This window comes from Macrosteles quadrilineatus, unplaced genomic scaffold, assembly GCF_028750875.1.
Source record: "Macrosteles quadrilineatus isolate MER2022 unplaced genomic scaffold, UCM_ALF_1.0 Scaffold_8__2_contigs__length_117827958, whole genome shotgun sequence".
NCBI lineage: Eukaryota > Metazoa > Arthropoda > Insecta > Hemiptera > Cicadellidae > Macrosteles > Macrosteles quadrilineatus.
The window spans coordinates 95,813,885-95,832,552 of NW_026542601.1; the positions used below are offsets into that span (position 1 = coordinate 95,813,885).

An 18,668-nucleotide genomic window follows, 5' to 3' on the forward strand; every position below is an offset into this window, starting at 1 on the left:
AGTGATATAATATATATTCATTTTTTCCAGTGCGGTTTAGAGTAGTGACTCTTCAAACAGATCTGAAGCCTTTCAATGACGGACTGGAGATTTATGTCCTTGTAAGTATGAGTTGAGTAAACAACAGTTTCATAAACCACACGATCTAATAACAGTTACAAATGAAAACAAAAATGATAAGATCTCAAAGTTAATGTTCACACATTTTAAATGTAAAATACGATTTATTCACCATACAGTTAAGTTTTATGATAATGTGATTGAAAAATATAAATATATGATGCCAGTACAATGTCAATAACTTCCAAAATTGTTGGCATAGCTTGTAAATCAAAACAATTCACACTGAATTATTAAATTTAATGAGTATTATTTTTACCTATTGATGGGTGTAGTATTAGTCACTGATGTATGTTTTTAGCAAATGTATAGGAATAAGCTATAGATAGGTCTCATGATAAGACCTGGACCCGGGACCGATTTACTTTTTTGTTTTGAGGTCCCCAGTGGCCAAAAAAACACACTCTATTCAAAATCATACATATGTCCGTTTGTGCAATAACTCAAGCAAAAAAGGTCAGATTTTGATCAAATTTGGTAAAAATGTGTAAACTGCAAACCTACGTATATTTGAACGAGTTTGTGAACCAGCATGGTCAGACTAAACAGGGGTTTCAGAGGGATTTTATGGGTTTAAAAAATTGTCATTTCACATTGTTGACCCTACAAACGTAAGGTTTTGCAATTTCTTTCAAAACCATTTTGTAGGGCTTAAAAAATAAATAATTTAGTACATTGAAACGTTGTTGTATGTCTGACGGTTAAAATGTATAAATTTTAAATTCTTATGTTATTCTTATGGAAAATTATTTAACTGTTTTAGTTTACTTGTTTAATTTCAAACAAATTTAGCCAATTTGTTTATTTCATACTAAGCCATCAACATATAATATAACACACATCTGTACCACACCTTCCCTGTAGCAGCAAACCTAAGTACTCATAAAAATTAATGTTATTTAAATAGGAAATACATCTGACAATTTTAAGGGAATATTTCAGTAGGATGGAATGGAAATCCGCTTAGTCTGCAGGTTTTCAGCGGCTGAGGTATTTAATTCTTAACACTAGCTTCTACGTTAAATATTAGTAAAAAATTCAAAACAAATTCCACCAAGCAAATTGTTTCAAGCAAATTTAAGTAATTGTTTTGTTTGGTTTGTGACAGGATCCAGATGGCCTCATAATGAGGAGATGGTTGTCAGCATACACTAACAATGGTAAATGAGAGTTAGTATTTTGAAACTTTAATAATTCATACGATTTTCTGGTTTACAAATGTTATTACTGATTATGTTAAATGTATAATTTATTTAAAACCTGGCCCCATCTAGTAAAAAGTTAAGTTGAAAGTTGATAGCTTTTAAGCACCAGCCTAACAAAGAGAGATGATTTTGGCAATTGCAACCCCCTCCCTCTCTGATTGAAAAAAATAACTAGGCTATTCCAAAAATTAACCTCTAACTACTGTACATACATAAACTGGCAGACTCTCTATAAACTTAAATACAGGGTGGTAATAAAGTCCGAAGACAGTTATATATTTTTTTAAATAATGTAGATAGAGCTACAATACTTGGTACAAAGTTACAGAGCATAAAAATGTATTTTAACTCATATTCAGCGATCCAATAACTCTTCAGGGGGACGGCCTACAAGGAGTGGGAAGAAAATCTTAAATGGAAGAATAGGTCAATATGCACATCAAATGAAAGGTCTTTTTTAGTAGAATACAATGCCGCAAACCGCTCTTCAAAAGATTAATCCTGCGCAAAATGGCAGCAGTTCAAAAATTTCTTGAATCTGCCATTTTGAATCTTTGAACGACTGCCTCTTTTTATTCGGGCGTTCTTTTGAGCTTGAATTTACAGCATTGCAATCTACTAGTGAAGACCTTTAATTTTATGTGCATGTCGACCTATGTTTACGTTAACAATTTTCTTCCGATTCCTAGGGCTGTGCCCCCTGAGGAGTAAGCGTATAATTTAATAGCAATGCAAATGAAATGAATCTTTGAACAACTGTCATTCTTGGCTGGGTTGTCCGTTTGAGTTCAAATTTGGGGCCTTATATTCTGCTAGTAAAGACCTTTAATTTGATGTACATGTCAACGAATGCTTCTATTTAAGATTCCCTTATGACTCCTTGAGGGACATCCCTATGATATGACAGAAAATTGATATTTCCTAAAAAAAAAGTAGATTTTTAGGTGTGGTGTTGATGTACCAAATCTTATTGATTTATCTGTTGTCGTTTAGAAAATAACTGTCTTCAGACTTTATTACCACCCCTACACAGGTATATTACACATACACAGGTATATTAACTATACTTTAAAATTAAAAAAAAAAAAAAACTTTGCAATATATTTTAAGTTATAACTTTTAATTAGTAAACAATATTGAAGGTCAATTTCCACTACATAGCTCTATATGTGAATTGCGCCTTTGCTTTTAAGAAGTTAACAGTTTTTAGTGAATAACTCTTCAATTCCTTTCCTGTCCAACAGGTGTTTCAAGCAAGAGGTTCAAACTACCAAAATTAGTCAAAGATGGTTACTGGAAGATCCGGGTAAAAGCTTGGAACCAGATTGTCGAGCAGATGATGAGGGTGGAAACTTATTTTGATCCTCTGTTTGAGGTATAAACAGTTTAATTTGTTAGTTGATATTAACAAATTGGTTAGGTGCATCAGAAAATTTTCTTTAATAACCTTGTCATCCCAGAACAATTAAGAAATAGTGGATTACAATAAATTAGTTCAGATTTTAAAAGAAACCAAGTGTGTTAAGTTTGTTTTTTTCAAAGGGATATATTTTAGCCATAGCTTAACATAGAAAATTATACTCTAGATGCTAATATATATAGACAATAAGAACCATATTGCAAAACGCTGGTCCAACCAGCGGCAGTTCGTTATATGGCCGAAAAGTGGCAGCATTTCGATCCTTACTATAAATGATGATACCATACCATATAATGATTTTGCAAGTTTCATTGTCAAAACTGTTGAGCTAACAATACATTGGCAATAATTATTATGTAATATTTTAACACTTTAGATTTAATTTTTCCAACGGAAAATAAGTTCAAACAGTTTCTAGGTGCATGTTACGCTGCCTCCCTATATAACACAGACTGTGGAATCCATTGTGGGATCAGTCTGTGGACGTTTTCCGACACAGAGATTGGTGGAGGGAAACGGCACTGTTACTCTGTATGCAAGAAAGTGGAAAAACGATGAATCATTTAATATGGTGTGGACTGAGGATGTATTTTTTGTAAGTATTGTCAGCCAAATATATTTTAAAATTTCCTTATTAAAACTAGATTAATGAGGGATCAACATATTGTTAATACTTGTATTGTACCTTTCTCTGCTTACCATTTCTTGAGGCCCTTAGACAAAATGGTTTGAACTACTTCTTTGCAAAGCCAGTGCCAATTTCTTTGTATACCAACATGTAAATCAACTAAAAATATTCTCACAAATTTTAGTAAATTAACAATACCCTTTTGCGATAATATATCATACTTTTTGGAATATTTTAAGGGAACTGACGCAAAATTGTATTATTTTTTACATATTAGTAGACATTTTTTCGTTTAAATTGCATCATTACTTTAGTAAAAATAGTATACTGTATAGTTGAAGTGACACTGTTATATTTGTTGCAGAAAGGGAAAGAACATCCCATTCAAATTCCAACGGAGCTGATTTCTTCCAAGCTGGGCTCTCTAGATGATATCGAGGTGAAACTCCATGCTTCAATCACTGAGTTGTTGTCTCTAGAAAGGGTTGAAGGCTTCAGTCACTCTAGATTGATTTCTAAAGATATCCACCTCAGATTTCTATGCCCCTCTCCAGCAACGTTTAAACCTGGTTTCCCATTTTACTGTCATGTAAGTAGAAGGTTGTAGATTGTAAAGGTAATTGATGGTAGCCATGTTTGAGTTTAAAACATATATCGTTAAAATTTATAATAATAAAGAAATAAATAAAAAAGAAACGAAATGGTACATCATATGCTATGGTTGATGTAACTCAACCTAGAATATGCCTCTTCAATGAATCAAAATTTCTGTTCTTCTATCATTGTTTTGAGTATTAATACTGTAGGTACTGGATATAAAAAAGAAAAATGCATATTGATAGATTCATGGTGTCATTTTAAGTGACATAAGTTCATAAGTCGGAAAAAAGAAATATAAAAATAACTATAAGAGGTCTCATGCTTTTTATATTTTTACAAGGATTGGCCTACTACGAATTGTAATTTATCTGATTTTGCTGATGAATGCCGATTTAATTTATAATTTGCTAAACACTTTTTTAGATAGCAGTTTTTCACGATGGGAATGAAAAAATACCGCAAGAAATACTGAAATCCTCAAGGCTACGCATTAAAGGAGATATAGAAGAGGAAGGTGGGCAGAGAATTAGACTATCAGATATAATAGCTGGCAGCGGCTTTGAAAATACTTGGAATGATGAGGAAAATTACATCAATGACAAAACGAAAGAGAACTTTGTTGATGAACTATCTAATGACAATTACTTACAAGAAGGAGTCCTTCACTTCAGTTTCGATACTTCCAACAATACTAGAAAGCTTTCAATCAAAGCTTTGTTCGTCAGTGAAGAAGGAACGTCAGTAGAAGCTGCACTTGAAGCTGTCAGCTATTTCTCTTCTACAACAAAGTTCATAAGTGTTTCTTCTTCGTCGAGAAACTTAAATGTTGACGAATTTGCAATATTCCATGTTAAATCTAACTTCAGGATGGACAGTTTTCAGTATATTGTGAGTAAGTAATGTTGTTTACAGTGGAAGTTGATTTAGTCAATAGTCAATAGTCCATAGTTAGTAGTGTTAGTTAATAGTCAATGGTATCGGTATTAGTGAAAGTTGAGAACTTGCAATTTAACACAAAATGACAAATTTTATGAAAAAGGCTAGATAAGTGTGGCCAAACACCATTTCCTCCCAAAACTAAATCTTGTGACATATTCCCCCACAATATGATCGCTTTATATGATCCTTTTTTTGTCAATGACTTGTTTGGTGTGAGGTTTAAAGAACTAGAATTGAATGCACATTATTATTCCAACTTGTGAATTATATGACAGAATGATAGTTTGATGAATAACAAATTCTTTATTTCTAGCAAATAATTTGCTTCCAGCATTATAAGTAACACATTATTGTTAAATTTTAGCTTATTACTTTTCTCATCTCCGCATATGTTTTACTTTTTTAAAAGGTTGGTGAGATTATGAAAGATAAGATCCACATCGTATAACATTTTAAAGTCGTACCGCACAGCATTAGTTTTTAGTGTTACAGTATAAGGAGTGGGCTCTGTTAAACAGGTTTTGCATGTGAGTAAGTGCAACTCCTGAAACTTAAAATGGGAGTAGGTCCTGGATGATTTGTGTGACTTTGGAGTTTAAGGACCAATTAATTGTTCTTCATGTGCTAAGCCAAGTTGGTTAGCTCGACTCCTTGACTTCTTTGCATTGGAGATTCTTCCATAAGATTCAACTTAAATTAGTTAATTTTAAATTAATTAATTTAAGTTAATTCCTAATTTAAGCACTCGTCCATCCTTCTCTACACGTCACCTCCATTCTCACATAAATATTTATTTTTGGTTTTACCATTGGATCCTGAAGTAGATATCCCATCTATATTGACCAGCTGTAGCCCAATTTTTTTATTAAAATGTAGTTGTGTGAGCCAATCACAGCATGAGCTAGTGTCTAAAGTTCTATTTTCAACATTATTTTTTTGTTGCTGATTTAGTTTATGAATCCTAACAGTTGCTATGGCTCAACAGAATTTGTTCTATCAGTTTAACTTAAACTTAATAAAAACATTGTGTATTTTTGTAGAATTTATGTGGTAGGCCCTATTTCCAGTTTCAAGAACAAATGATTATTTATGTTGGTTTACACCTTATGATTGCCAGGTTCTTGATGAATGAAGAAGTTTAAGCTCTATGTACATTTTGCCACAAGTGTGGCAACCTCAGGAGCTGATTTGAGTTTCTTGTCACCACATCACTTAAAGTCACTAAAAAACACTATCCTATTTTTATTTACATTTAAGTCGGCGGACGATTCATGGCGCGAGTGCAGAAATCTGAGAAACTAAAATCAGCTCCTGAGGATGCCACACTTGTGGCGAAATGTACATAGAGCGTAAACTTCTACATTTATCAAGAACCTGGCAATCATAAGGCAAACCAACATAATATATTTTTGTCTTTCATAGATGGACAAGGCCAAAACTCCAACAAATGTTTACACCTGCAGTTTATTTTTAAAACTAGTAATGGTTTGCAGGTGGTTTCTAAAAGTGAGATACTCTTATGTGGTGAACAAACTGTTGAGGGTTCCTCAGTAACATCAACATTCTCTCTCAGTCTCAGCAGACGTATGGCTCCAGGGTTCAGACTATTGGTGTATCACATCACAACAGACGGGCAATTGTTGTCTGACAGTGTCTTCCTACCTGTAGACGGCTTCCATAAGTATAACGTGAGTCAGAAACATATCTTTCTATTTATTTAATAATCTCTATACTATTAGTGATGTAACTATTTGATTATTTTGAGTAACACATCAACTCGCTTCTACTTCAACTTGAATCAGTCTTCAAGTATATTTGTCTGTGGTCAACGCAAGTGCTGCTGACTACGTATACTCGGCAGTGGCAATTTAGAGAACTATTCCGATTTGAGTCGAAGAGCAGCACTTGACTTGTAGTGGTGATCTGAAAAATGTTAAAAAGTCAAACATTTTAAGTTGAGTTGTTTTGACAGACAGAGCTAGAGGTCCACACTGGCAAGGATCACAAGTCCGAGCGTGTTGAGGCCAGAGTCAGCGGGGGTGAGGGGGCCTTTATTGGTATCCATGCTACAAGAGCCCCAGCCTTCAACATGCAGGCGGGGCATGAGATATCTCTGGGGCGACTGGTGGAGCAGTTCATGCTTTTGGACAACTCCAGGTAGGCCTGTATAAACATTTTTTCATCCTTCCACCCTTTTTTATAGGTTTTACATCCTAGGACGCTAAGCTCCAGTCCGAGATCGTTTTACACATTACCTCATAGGCTGCAGAGAGTTAAAAAGTGATTGGTCTTCTTTTTTACACATTTAATAATCTTGAGTCAGAAAAATACCCAAAACTATCCTAGTTTTAGATTAGTTATAATTATTGACTGTTTTACAGGAACTTTAATAAAATGAGGTGGAAAAGTCAGGATGGCACTACAGCTGCTGAGGTAAATTACTACATGATGATGGACGATGGTCTTAACACAAACCACACATTCACATCAGCAGGACTGAACTTGTTTACCTCAGAGGATATTCAACAGACTCAAGGTGAGATTTGTTTTTTTTTATGTTAATTGAACATTTCTTATACTAAGTCTTTACCACAATTAATTCTCAAATAAATGTTTATTTTCTTTAACAACACCTTTTGTCAACAAATGTTTTAAATACTTTGTTGTCTACTTCGGTGAAAACATGACTTGAGAAATATTTACAACAGTTAATAAACCATTTTTGATTACATAGAAACAGTTTAATTTATTTACTATTCAATCGTCGACACTAAAGATTAATGCAGTTTTAGAGCTAAGTACCTAAAAGTATTAGTAAAGAAAATAGTTAACATGAAAACCAAAACCAAGATGAGTAATAGTGAAAATGGACGTCAGTTTTATGCATTGTAATATATATATATAAATATATATATATATATATATAAATATATATAAATTTAAGAGCAAGAAACATAGTTTACCAACAGATCGTCGCAAATAAATAGACTGATTAAAGAATAATATGAGAAAATCATTTTAGGTTCAATAGGGAATAAATTATATGAATAGAGACATGAACAAATGAAGATGTGTTGGCAAAATGTTTAAGGATACAAAGGTTCTCTATCAACAAAGCTGATACAGAAGTACAGAAGAAGGTTCAGAGAACTTTCAACTTAAAAGAACGAGTAAAGGAATTAGAATTAGCTGATTGGAAACATGAAGTAGCAGAAGCTAAAAAACTGCAAGTGTTATGGAAGAAGTTAGTACTAAAAAAAAAAAAAAATAATAAATCAAAAGAAAAACGTAGACAAGATCTTGTTAATATTTCATGTACTGTATAGTGGATATATATAGCGTATACTGTATGGAATGTAGTATTAGGTATTTTTTTGTGTTTATAGGCTATTTGGTATTAGGGATGTAATTTAGTTTGTACTAAGTATTTTGTTATGTATAAATGTAATAGTAATTTAATCTAGGGTGATAGCATTATTGAGGTCTGATTATCAGACCGGCCATTCTGAGAGATGTTTTGTACGTTTCCTTTCCTCACTCAGGCAAATGCCGGAATGGTTCCCTCAAGGGCCGTACCCCACCAGGTATTTGATTCTGTTTGGTTGACCTAATCCCTAATAGGAAATAAATATTTTTTTAAATTGTTGTTCAATAAATATCACTTTTTTCTCACAAAAAAGCTATTGTTTTATTTTTATAGCATTAAAAATATAATTAGATATAATATAGTTTTCATTTTGGAATTTTTACATGTAAAATAAGGGGTGCTTTAATAACATTTCCAACAATTAAATTCTTCAAAACAACTACTATTCAATCAAAAGTGTGCTTGAAACTGTTAGTTCGACGATAAAGTAAAAAGCCACTGTATACAGTAAGACTTAAAAATCACAATTTCAAGAAAAATTCATTTATCTGATGTTGTTGGCCAGATTTCAGTTGAACACTATGTTCCAGCAATGTGTGATGCTGCACCAGAGTTGCCTTGTGATGCTAACAGTTGCTATCCAGCCAACAAGACTTGCGATGGAGAAGTGGATTGTACGTCAGGATTCGATGAAATTGCTTGTAAGTTGCATGAATTATTTAGATTACATTTTAGCTTTGGATTGACCTATTCTATGCCACTATTTTATACTTTGTAGGCATTATTGCTAACGCAAATCTTGATCATTTCTTTGCCTGCAGTAAAGTAGTCACTATTTCTTATTCGTTTAAAACATTACCAAACCATTAATCTTATATTTTGTGGCCCTACAGGTTTAATATCTGATGAAGTGGAGTATAAATATAAAATCACCAGGACAAGTAGAAATGAGGTGAGTATATTATTTAAAAACTTACTGTCATGTAAACCAAACCAATCTTGGAATCCTGTTGGCTCCACACATTCATGGATAAGCAAAACTAAATAAATTGCTTTGACTAATTTTTTGTGTTCACTTCATCTTAAATGCCACAAACTTGGAACATTCTCTGGATTTTCCGAAGCACTGTTTCCTTTACTTGGACAAAACAACACCTCTTGCAACATCTTGACGTGCCTATAGCATATCACAGGGTGAGGGCTTAAGGTGGTGTTTGTGGTGTGTAGTGTGGATGTTGCCTTGTCGCCTTCTATTCAGGCCGAAGTTCTGTTGTTCGCCTAGCATCTGCACTGAGCAATTGGAGGTTGATAAGAACCAACCCTCTATTTTTCCATCATCAGAATGCATTTTTACTTTCACCTATGCATAATAAAGAATGTATTTTTGTCAAAATTGTTGAGGGTTAGTTTAAGATGACAATTTTCTTTTGGCCCCCCTGCACAAAAAAAAATAAATAAAAGTGTTGTCTGCTTGTGTGTGTCTGTTTGTGTATTTGTGGATAAGTACAGAGCTATGCTTTGACAGATCATCTGTCTGTTATGTGCTAATTTGGTCTGTGCTTATTCATGGTTCGTGGTTACTATGGCACGACTTAGTGATTACCATGGGCGTGAATCTGACTTTTTCATAAGGGGGGCCAAGGGTTCTGGGGTGGTATGGAATTGCACTTCAGTAGTGAGGGGGGGGGGGTCCGAGTGTTCCTCCCCTGGAACTTTTTAAATTTAGGTACTGTACAAGTAGGTTCATTTAATATAGTTTTGAACCTAAATTTGCTCTGCCAATTATTGCTGTTTTTTTTTTATTGATTTACTAAGAAATCTGAAAAATATGTTCACTGTGGTGCTTTTAATGAAATTTCATTCATTTCTATATCATTTTAAACCCCACCTACCCCATATTGATAGTCGACCATGGTGGCCATGGCGTTACTAACTCCACGTTTTTTTTATATATTTTTTTTAAATCTTGGTTTTAAAAAATGATTTTCCTATAAAACCTAAAAGGACCATAATCAGAGAATCAGTCTTGATATGTGTATATTACTTGACTAGTTTTCTGCTGAGGTCACTTTGTTTATCCAAGCTGTCATGTTGTCAGTTCCTGTATGACATGAGAGAAGGTGACTGGGGATGGAGGGAGATCAAGGTCAATGACCACGAAGGTGTAGAGTTTGAACCTCTGATAGCTCCTCAGACAGCAGACGATTGGTACTTTACTGCCTTCAGCATCAACAACGACTACGGCTTCAGCATCATACCTGAGCCTATTGTTGTAAGTCCTTTTTTACAGTTTGTAAACAGTGTAGGCGTGTGGTGAGGAGGGAGAGTTTGTCGGTAATTAAAAAAAAATTTGGACAGCATGCACAGTGGTGGTACGTTTTTCCCAGTCTCAGTTACTTATGATTTTAAGTGATAGATTGGCGATTCACTCATCCAAACTGTAGTTGATTTTACAAAATTTACTAAGGTGAATAATAATTATAATAATAAATAACATTAGGAGGTAATTTATTTTTGTGAGAATTGGTTTAACAATGTTATAATATAATTGATAATAATTTTTTACCTGATCAAAAAAAGGAATGAACCATGTAGCTTTCAAAATTAAACAATTGTTGCATTGTTTTCCTTCAGTTGTTCAATTGTTGCTTGTTGAATTAATTTGAATGATTACTATTTATTTACCAACAACAGTTATCACTCCTCTATATGGATAAAATGTAAATCCAGCCCTGAAAAAACCTTTTTCACCTCTGATTACTGTTGGATACCATTCGGCCATATCTAGGAACTGTTTCTCAAGCAAACATACAATCAATAACTAATTTGTTTAATAGTTTCGAATTGCTGGATGAACAGCGTTATTAGTGACACCATTCATTATTCAGTGTATATAACTGCACTAATGGTGAATAAATTAAAATTATTTGATGCAATTTTTTGATCTTGAACCAATGTTTATCCATGTTTTAGTTTTCAAGCAGGCGCCACCTTATGATGCACATGAATGGCCCAAGCTCGTGCTATGCAGGTGAGCAGATTGGACTCCAGGTGGACCTCTTTAACCACCACCACTCGGAGGCGCTGGTGGTTTTGACACTCAAAGGCTCGCCACTCTACAAGTTCGTACATGTTGAAGCAGGTGGCAGTGTGTCCAGCTACTCAGCCCGTCTCTCATCTGGTGATCATCAGTTGTTGGTGTATGTAAGTTAATGTATTAACACTATGGCCCTGTACACATGAGGGCGGCAGCCGCCGCGGTTGCCATTGCGCGGGAACCGCGGCAGTTGAAAGTACAAAGGAGCAAATGGGACCGTTCACATGCAACCGCCCACTTCCAATCAACCGCAACAAACCGCGGCGATCGTAGATTTCCCTTCGATCGCCGCGGCTCCCGTGCGGTTGAAGTTACTAGAGTTGGCATGAGAGCGTACACATGAGGGCGGTAGCCGCCGCGGTTGACTGCAGTTGCTACTATAGGATCACAGACATCTGCGCGCTTGCCCTGTGGACATCGCTCTCTGTGTTGGTGAAGTGTGTAGCTGTGGCTGGAGTTGATGTAGTGCTCGTAGTGTAAGTTTACAATGGCCATGCATGGAACCAGAAAACTTTGACACTGAACTGCTCATTAAATAAGTACAAAAAGAAGATACGGTTAAGACAAAAAAGATTGTGTGGCAAGAGTAAGTTGAGTTTTTTGCTGAAGAGAGTTGTCAAGCGTTACGCGTTAAAAATAAATTATTGGGTAAATACAGTACTGTCTGTATTTACACGGTCAATTCACACCGCAACCGCAGCGTAACCGCGGCTCCAACCGCTGCCATGTGTACGGTCCTATATGTGGGAGATGAATTATACAACATACTATTTAAGCTTCGCAAACCTAAAGAATATTTAGGATGTCTTAATTGTTTGGTGGCGACTGTTTTTGCACCATACATAGCTAAGTTAACTTTCTCATTTTACTGAGAAGGTATTTTTGAAAGTAAAAAAATCAAACGCTTGGAAGGCTAGCATTACTGGCCAAAGGAAATTTAAGGTGCATTGTCCCTGAAGCGACTCTTGCGATAGTAGCTGAGCGATAGTAGCTCAGCGATAGTAGCTAACCATGTCATTGTCCCTGAAGCGATTGTTCTAGAGCGATTCTGTATATTAGTTTGCTGACTTTCAAGTGAATTGGTGCTATGAGTGCCATGACACCTCCTAATTTTAAAACGTTTTTATAAGCTCGCTTTCTTGTCCGGTACAAACTTTGCAATACATTTTAAACTAACTTCCCGACGAGCTAGAGAAATGAAACTAGAGAACACAGCTCACAAATGGATGACAATGTAATACTATGTCATTTAATTTTCATATTTTCCTTGGGCTAAGCCCCATGGGCTTCCAAATTTTCCATGTTACATTTTGAAGTCAACCGTAAATACTTAAATTTGACAGTTCGAAAAGCTTGGGTAGAGGTACAGGTTCTGATCCCGAGAGATTCTAAATATAAAATAAGCAGTTCAAAGGAAATATAAAACATATGACTACAGATAATAAGGGTTTTGTATGTATTAACAGGCCATATCAAATAGATTTAACATATTTACACTACACATTAAAGACTAAAAAATTGAAAATAAATTATAAAAAAAAATACTTTTTTTAAATTCCACGATTTTAAAAGCACTAAAAAGTAAAAATAATGTATAAATACGTGGAGGGAATAAATACTCAAAAGATTATAAACGAAAAACGTGGGGTGAATGCAATAGATAATAATAGTTCAATATGTAAAGATTATTGTAAATCAGCATGGGCCCCACGTTTTAGCGAATTTCCCTATAGGGAATAAGCTATTACCGTAGGTCTCATGGTAAGACTTAGTCCCGGGACCGATTTACTTTTTCATTTTGATGTTCCTAGAAGCCAAAAACACCATCCGTTCAAATTCATATATATATATATTTATTTATATATATATATATATATATATATATATATATGTGTCCGTCAGCTCGATAACTCGAGCAAAAATGATCCGATTTTGATGAAATTTGGTACAAACGTGTAAACCTACGTTTATTCGAACGAGTTCGCGAGCCAGCATGATCGGACAATTGGAACGGGGTTTTATGGGGGGATTTATGGGGTAAAAATTGGTTTTTCTCATTTTTGACCCTCAAAACATAAAATTTCCCAAATTTCTTCTAGACCATTTTGAAGAGCTTAAAAAAACAAATAATTCAGTATATTGAAGTGTTTTTGTATGGTTATTGGTTACGGAGAAAATTATAAATTAAAAATTCCCATGTTATTCTTATGGAGAATAAGTAACCTTTTGTAGTTTGCTTGTTTATGCATATATTTGGATCAAACTTGGCCAATCGATTTATTTTATACTAAGCTGTTAATATTTTACTGAAAAACACACTTTATTACCCTGTAGGCAGCAAACCTAGGTACTCGTAAAACCTAATGTTATTTGAATAGATTTAATTGAAAATCAAATCAGGCAAATGGAAATTCGCTTAGTCTGCAGGTTTGCTGCGGCGGGGGTATTTTTTTTATCTTACAAGTATTTATTCTCCCCACATATTTATAAATTATTTTTTACTTTATAGTGCGTTTAAAAACGTTGCATATTTTAAAAGTATTTTCATTTATAATTTATAATAGTAGTGATTTAATATTATGTACATATCTGATATCTTCTTCAGGGGTAAAAAGCAGTTTTGTATTCTTTGAAGACATTACGACCAAAACAAGTCTATACACAACACAAATCGCTCAGCGACTGCGACTCTGACTCCCCTCAGAGCAGACCCGCTACAGTCGCTGTGTTCAGCCGCTAGCCGCTCCAGTCGCAGTCGCGTCAAGGACAATGGTCCCATTTGAAACAACGCTAACCAGTGCTCAGCTACTATCGCTGAGCTACTATCGCTCAGCTACTATCGCAGGAGTCGCTTCAGGGACAATGCACCTTTACAGTGGTGATACCCAGTAACTTAAACAAATAATTCCAAACTGGTGAGGAAAAGCTGCCATCATGGCCACCCATCTGATATGAAGAGAAAGGCCTATGATACTAGTAATGTAAATGACAGAGAAAACTTATGTTGTAATGATTGTTGAATGCAAAATTAGTAAAAAGATATAATCTAACATAATTCCACCTGATAATTTAACAGATGCCCCCAGAATCACAGCAGCACATAGACTTTCCAGTGGTACCAACTGTTCAGCAGGGACAAATGGAGGTGACAGTCGTCTGCACTGCCCAGACAGGCTCTATAGAGAGAACACTCACCATTACTGTACATGTAGGTGCTTGATTATTCAGACAGCCTAACTTTTATGAGGGTTTTCTATAAGTTAAAATCTTCAACAAGCAAGTTTAGTTCAAATTTGTCACAAGCGCCGTTTTTGTAAAATTTCATACATTATTATTCTTACAGGTTTCTACCCCTATGTGATGACCAATGACTAGTGTTATCATAGTAGTAGAAAACCTTGTGAAAGCCAGTTAACACTCCCCCAAGTAATCAAACTCTGTAATTAGAGTAGAAGTTCATTGTTAGTTGACTAGAGTAAAGTGTTAGGACAAAGAAAATACCCTTTTACTGTTAGGGGGATTAAAAATATTTTTGATGGAAAGAATTACGGAACCTTTGTTAACAGTCAACTCCACAAACAGAATATTTCTATCCATTTCGGTTTTAAAAATACAGATTTGTTTCAAGACGTAATTTACACACTGTATATTACAATCAATCTGTGCATAGCAGGGCTTCCGAAAAACTTATTAGGAAAATCGGTCCTCAGGAATTACTAAGAATTAAAGTTTAATTACGATTCAATTCCTAGGGAGGAGGAGCCATGATCAACAAGCATACTTCAGTTTTCCTGGACTTGAAGAACAGAGCTCTAGTGATGTCCTACTTGGACATTATAGTTGAAGAGAGTCCAATAATACCTTACAACATGACCCGACGCTATGTCTACGGCAGCACTTCAGCCTCAATTGAGCTGTTCGGTAAGTAGAAAACACATTAATCAGAAAATATATCTTTGAAAATAAAAATATTTCTTTGAACTTTATTTTTTTACTAGAAGAATAACAAAGGCTTTCATGACCAAGGATTGTTTTGCCCAACCGTGAATAATAATTGAGGTTTGCTTTCAACCATCAATTGAGTGGGAAGAAGATGCAGAAGAAATTGTCCACATAAAGTTTTAAAGAATTTTCTTGTGTGTAACCTTGCAATTTCCAAGGAATCTAAAAGTTGATGATTTATCATGATTTATTTTGAAAGTTTAATATTTTTTTCATAAAAAGTCTTGCATTACTCTTTAACTTTGTATTGGTAATCTTTACACTTGTATTCCCTTTTTTTGAATATTTAAATACAGGAAAAATGTAAAATTAACTTATTTAAATCAATTTTTGCAATTTATTTCAGGTGATATAATCGGACCTGTATTCTCTTCTGTGCCAGCAACTATGGAATCAACATTGAAAACCTCAGCTAAAGGAACTTTGGCAAGAGTTTTTGAGTTTGGTGTCAACATCTGGACTCTGCACTATCTCCGTTTGACCAACAAACTACAGAGGCCGTTTTTAAAAGAAGTTTTGTTTGAGTGCAATGCGATATATGCTCAAATTATAAAAAGATTTAACATTGATGGATCGTTTAGAAACTGGGATTCCTCAGGGTTTAGTGTTTGGTAAGAAAGTGGTTATGGTCTTCCAATAGCTTAAAAAGTGTAGTTTTAAATATTTATGTATTTGTTTGATCTTTTAGGGGCAGCAAAATGTATTAATGACAAACTCTTATTTAACAGAAATATTTGACTAGATTTCAAACAGAGAAAGAATAGTTTTTTTTTACCACTGTTATATCTTGTCTTGATGATTGGAAATGTGTAGAACAAGACAAAAATAAATTATTGATTTCCATAAGTTTTAGTGTTCACTAGCTCAAAACGCACAAAAAACAGCAATTAAGTTGGTTCTTATTCATGAGAGGGCGTATCAGTAAAAACACCTTATAGTTCGGCTTTAACTAAGAGAACTTTTTTAAGAACTAATTGACAAGTTTAGTAATTCAGAAATATTTCATGTGCTTACATGAAATATTTCTGAATTACTTATAGCTTATAGCTTTATAAGCTGTGACAAAATCTTTTGCTTCAATCCAACAATAGGGGCTATATGTCAATGTGAATGTTGATACTTGACACTTGAAACGATCCAAGTTTGACTCCATCCTTCAGGTTGACAGCGTGGGTTCTCCAGATGCTAAAGGCAGCCTCTTACCCAGACTGGGAGTTTTTGTTGTTCCTGGACCCAAGTATTCCAGATAGAAGCATCACATGGCTGCTTCAGTTTCAAGCTCCCAACGGCAGTTTTGTGGAACCATACCCTGATATTGATTCAAAATTAAATTCTCAGGTAATTTGTTTTTGTTAAGAAGTAAATATTTTGAGCTTTTAGTATTGCTATCAATTTTATTGTACAAGTTAAATGGAGAACGAGTTGGTCTGGTGGTAGAGCTTGGGGCTTCCGTCCCCGAAGTTCCTAGTTCAAATCTTGCTGATCAACCAATGGATTTTTCAATTTGATAATACTGTGACCTTCTAGGCCTACCTTAAAGTAATGTACAAATGGTTCTGATTCAAGAAAAAAATATTGTTCGTGCTAAGAATTCAGTAGCGTATATATTCAGTAGAATTCATTCCAACCATTTGGTATAGTCTGATATATTTCCATACACTTGCATACTTTATATTTAGTACTAGACAGGTATTTTAAAGAAAAACAATGTGAGTGTAAATAGGATGTCTGAAAATGATGTAACGTGGTGAAATATGCATTAAGGATTGTAGAATACAACTCACTCAAGCACTTACTTCACATCATTGTGACGTTTCAGTGGATGATGAGCCCAATGGAAGTGTTCTACGACTTTGTCGTCTTAAGATTGTAGTTATGTCTATAACTAATGAATTTCCACTTGATCTCTTCCAGACTAGACACATCTCCCTGACAGCTCACGTGTTATTGACACTGTGCCAGTGCATGTCTATGTTGTCTGGAGAGATCAAGATTAGAGCTGCAGTCGCGAGTGGCAGGGCAGCAACCTACCTTGAGCGGCTGCTAGGCTCTCTCAGCGACCCCCACCTCCTGGCGGTGTCTGTCTACGCTCTATCTGTGGGTATGGGAGCAGATGTGGAGCTAGGGTATCATAGACTCATGCAGGCCCAAAGGACTAACAGTGGTAAGCAACCACAATAGATCTTGATAAAAAAATTGTTTCGACTGTTTATGGACCTAGTTAACTGTTGTCACTGTTATCAAATAGTGATTTATAATCATACCTACTTCTTGATAGGTGTATCTGTCGACCTTAATCTTCTTGCCCTGCATAAGGTGCAAAGTAATTATGGCAATCAAAATATTTAAGAATTTGTGCCACTATAAATTATTCTCATTACATGTTTGTGATTGATTTATTGAGTCAATACATGATTATGGGCTTTTTGCAGTCCCTTTCAGTGCCACAGGGCCAATCAAACTTGAGTTGCTTGGGCCGTCAATAAAGTCTTCCTGAGGCAGATGTCAGATGTTGCTTGGGGCCTTGACTACCCACATGCCCCTCATGTTGTGTTCTTATTTTGAATTCTCAAGCAATAGCAATGTAGACGACTCTTTAGAAAGTGGTAATCTGTGATCATTCCTGTGATCTGTCTTACCTTGTCTTGTTGCAGCCACCATCTTGTGCAGACATGTCCATTGTGTGATCATAACCTCTATTTGTTCTAACTATCGTGGTCTTTCAGAATTTTTTATTTTCTTATTTTGACTAAAAGTTCTCAGTGTGGTTTTTGCTTTACGTGATTTTCCAGCTTTAGCTGGTTTGTGCACTAATCTTGTCATGAATTAGTAATTTCACATGAGACAGATATGAGATTCCAGAACCCAAATCATCGTGAAAAACTTTGTTTTTTTACTATGTAATTGAAAATGTCTGTACTGTCTTTATATCAATTTAAGTTGTCTTAGTTGCCTTGTGTAATATACAGAAGGATTTATATTCTGGTCGCCGAGAGACATTGCCGCCAACCCCATGAAGAAGGAGAACCAGCGACCGTTCCTGAGGCCCAGGCAGTACCAGGAGCAGGACTCAGTGGCAGTAGAGACCACGTCCTGGGTGTTGCTGATCCTGCTACACCGTGAGGGCGTCACTGACACGGCGGAGAGGATCGTAAAGTGGCTCAACTCTGTCAAGATGACATCTGGCGGGTTTATCTCACCTGTGGTTAGTAACATCAATCTTTTTCGGGATAGCGTCTTGTATAATTGGACTGCTGATTAAGACTGTTCGTGGTCTCGGTATCAACATC

The 18,668-nt window shown here is 35.2% G+C and overlaps 1 protein-coding gene across 1 annotated transcript in view; it reads left to right on the forward strand.

The window, feature by feature from the left end:
* Positions 1–18,668, forward strand: part of LOC129001125 (CD109 antigen-like) — a 52,349-nt gene that overhangs the window by 15,894 nt on the left and 17,787 nt on the right. The window contains exons 4-22 of the mRNA XM_054428321.1: positions 31–101; positions 1,229–1,280; positions 2,570–2,700; positions 3,164–3,340; positions 3,738–3,962; positions 4,397–4,861; positions 6,406–6,600; positions 6,885–7,069; positions 7,294–7,448; positions 8,870–8,980; positions 9,173–9,231; positions 10,378–10,551; positions 11,253–11,483; positions 14,453–14,584; positions 15,129–15,297; positions 15,725–15,989; positions 16,539–16,716; positions 17,293–17,542; positions 18,348–18,583. Of these exons, the coding sequence (XP_054284296.1) occupies positions 31–101; positions 1,229–1,280; positions 2,570–2,700; positions 3,164–3,340; positions 3,738–3,962; positions 4,397–4,861; positions 6,406–6,600; positions 6,885–7,069; positions 7,294–7,448; positions 8,870–8,980; positions 9,173–9,231; positions 10,378–10,551; positions 11,253–11,483; positions 14,453–14,584; positions 15,129–15,297; positions 15,725–15,989; positions 16,539–16,716; positions 17,293–17,542; positions 18,348–18,583 (3,461 nt within the window). The remainder of the gene's footprint in view (positions 1–30; positions 102–1,228; positions 1,281–2,569; positions 2,701–3,163; positions 3,341–3,737; positions 3,963–4,396; positions 4,862–6,405; positions 6,601–6,884; positions 7,070–7,293; positions 7,449–8,869; positions 8,981–9,172; positions 9,232–10,377; positions 10,552–11,252; positions 11,484–14,452; positions 14,585–15,128; positions 15,298–15,724; positions 15,990–16,538; positions 16,717–17,292; positions 17,543–18,347; positions 18,584–18,668) is intronic.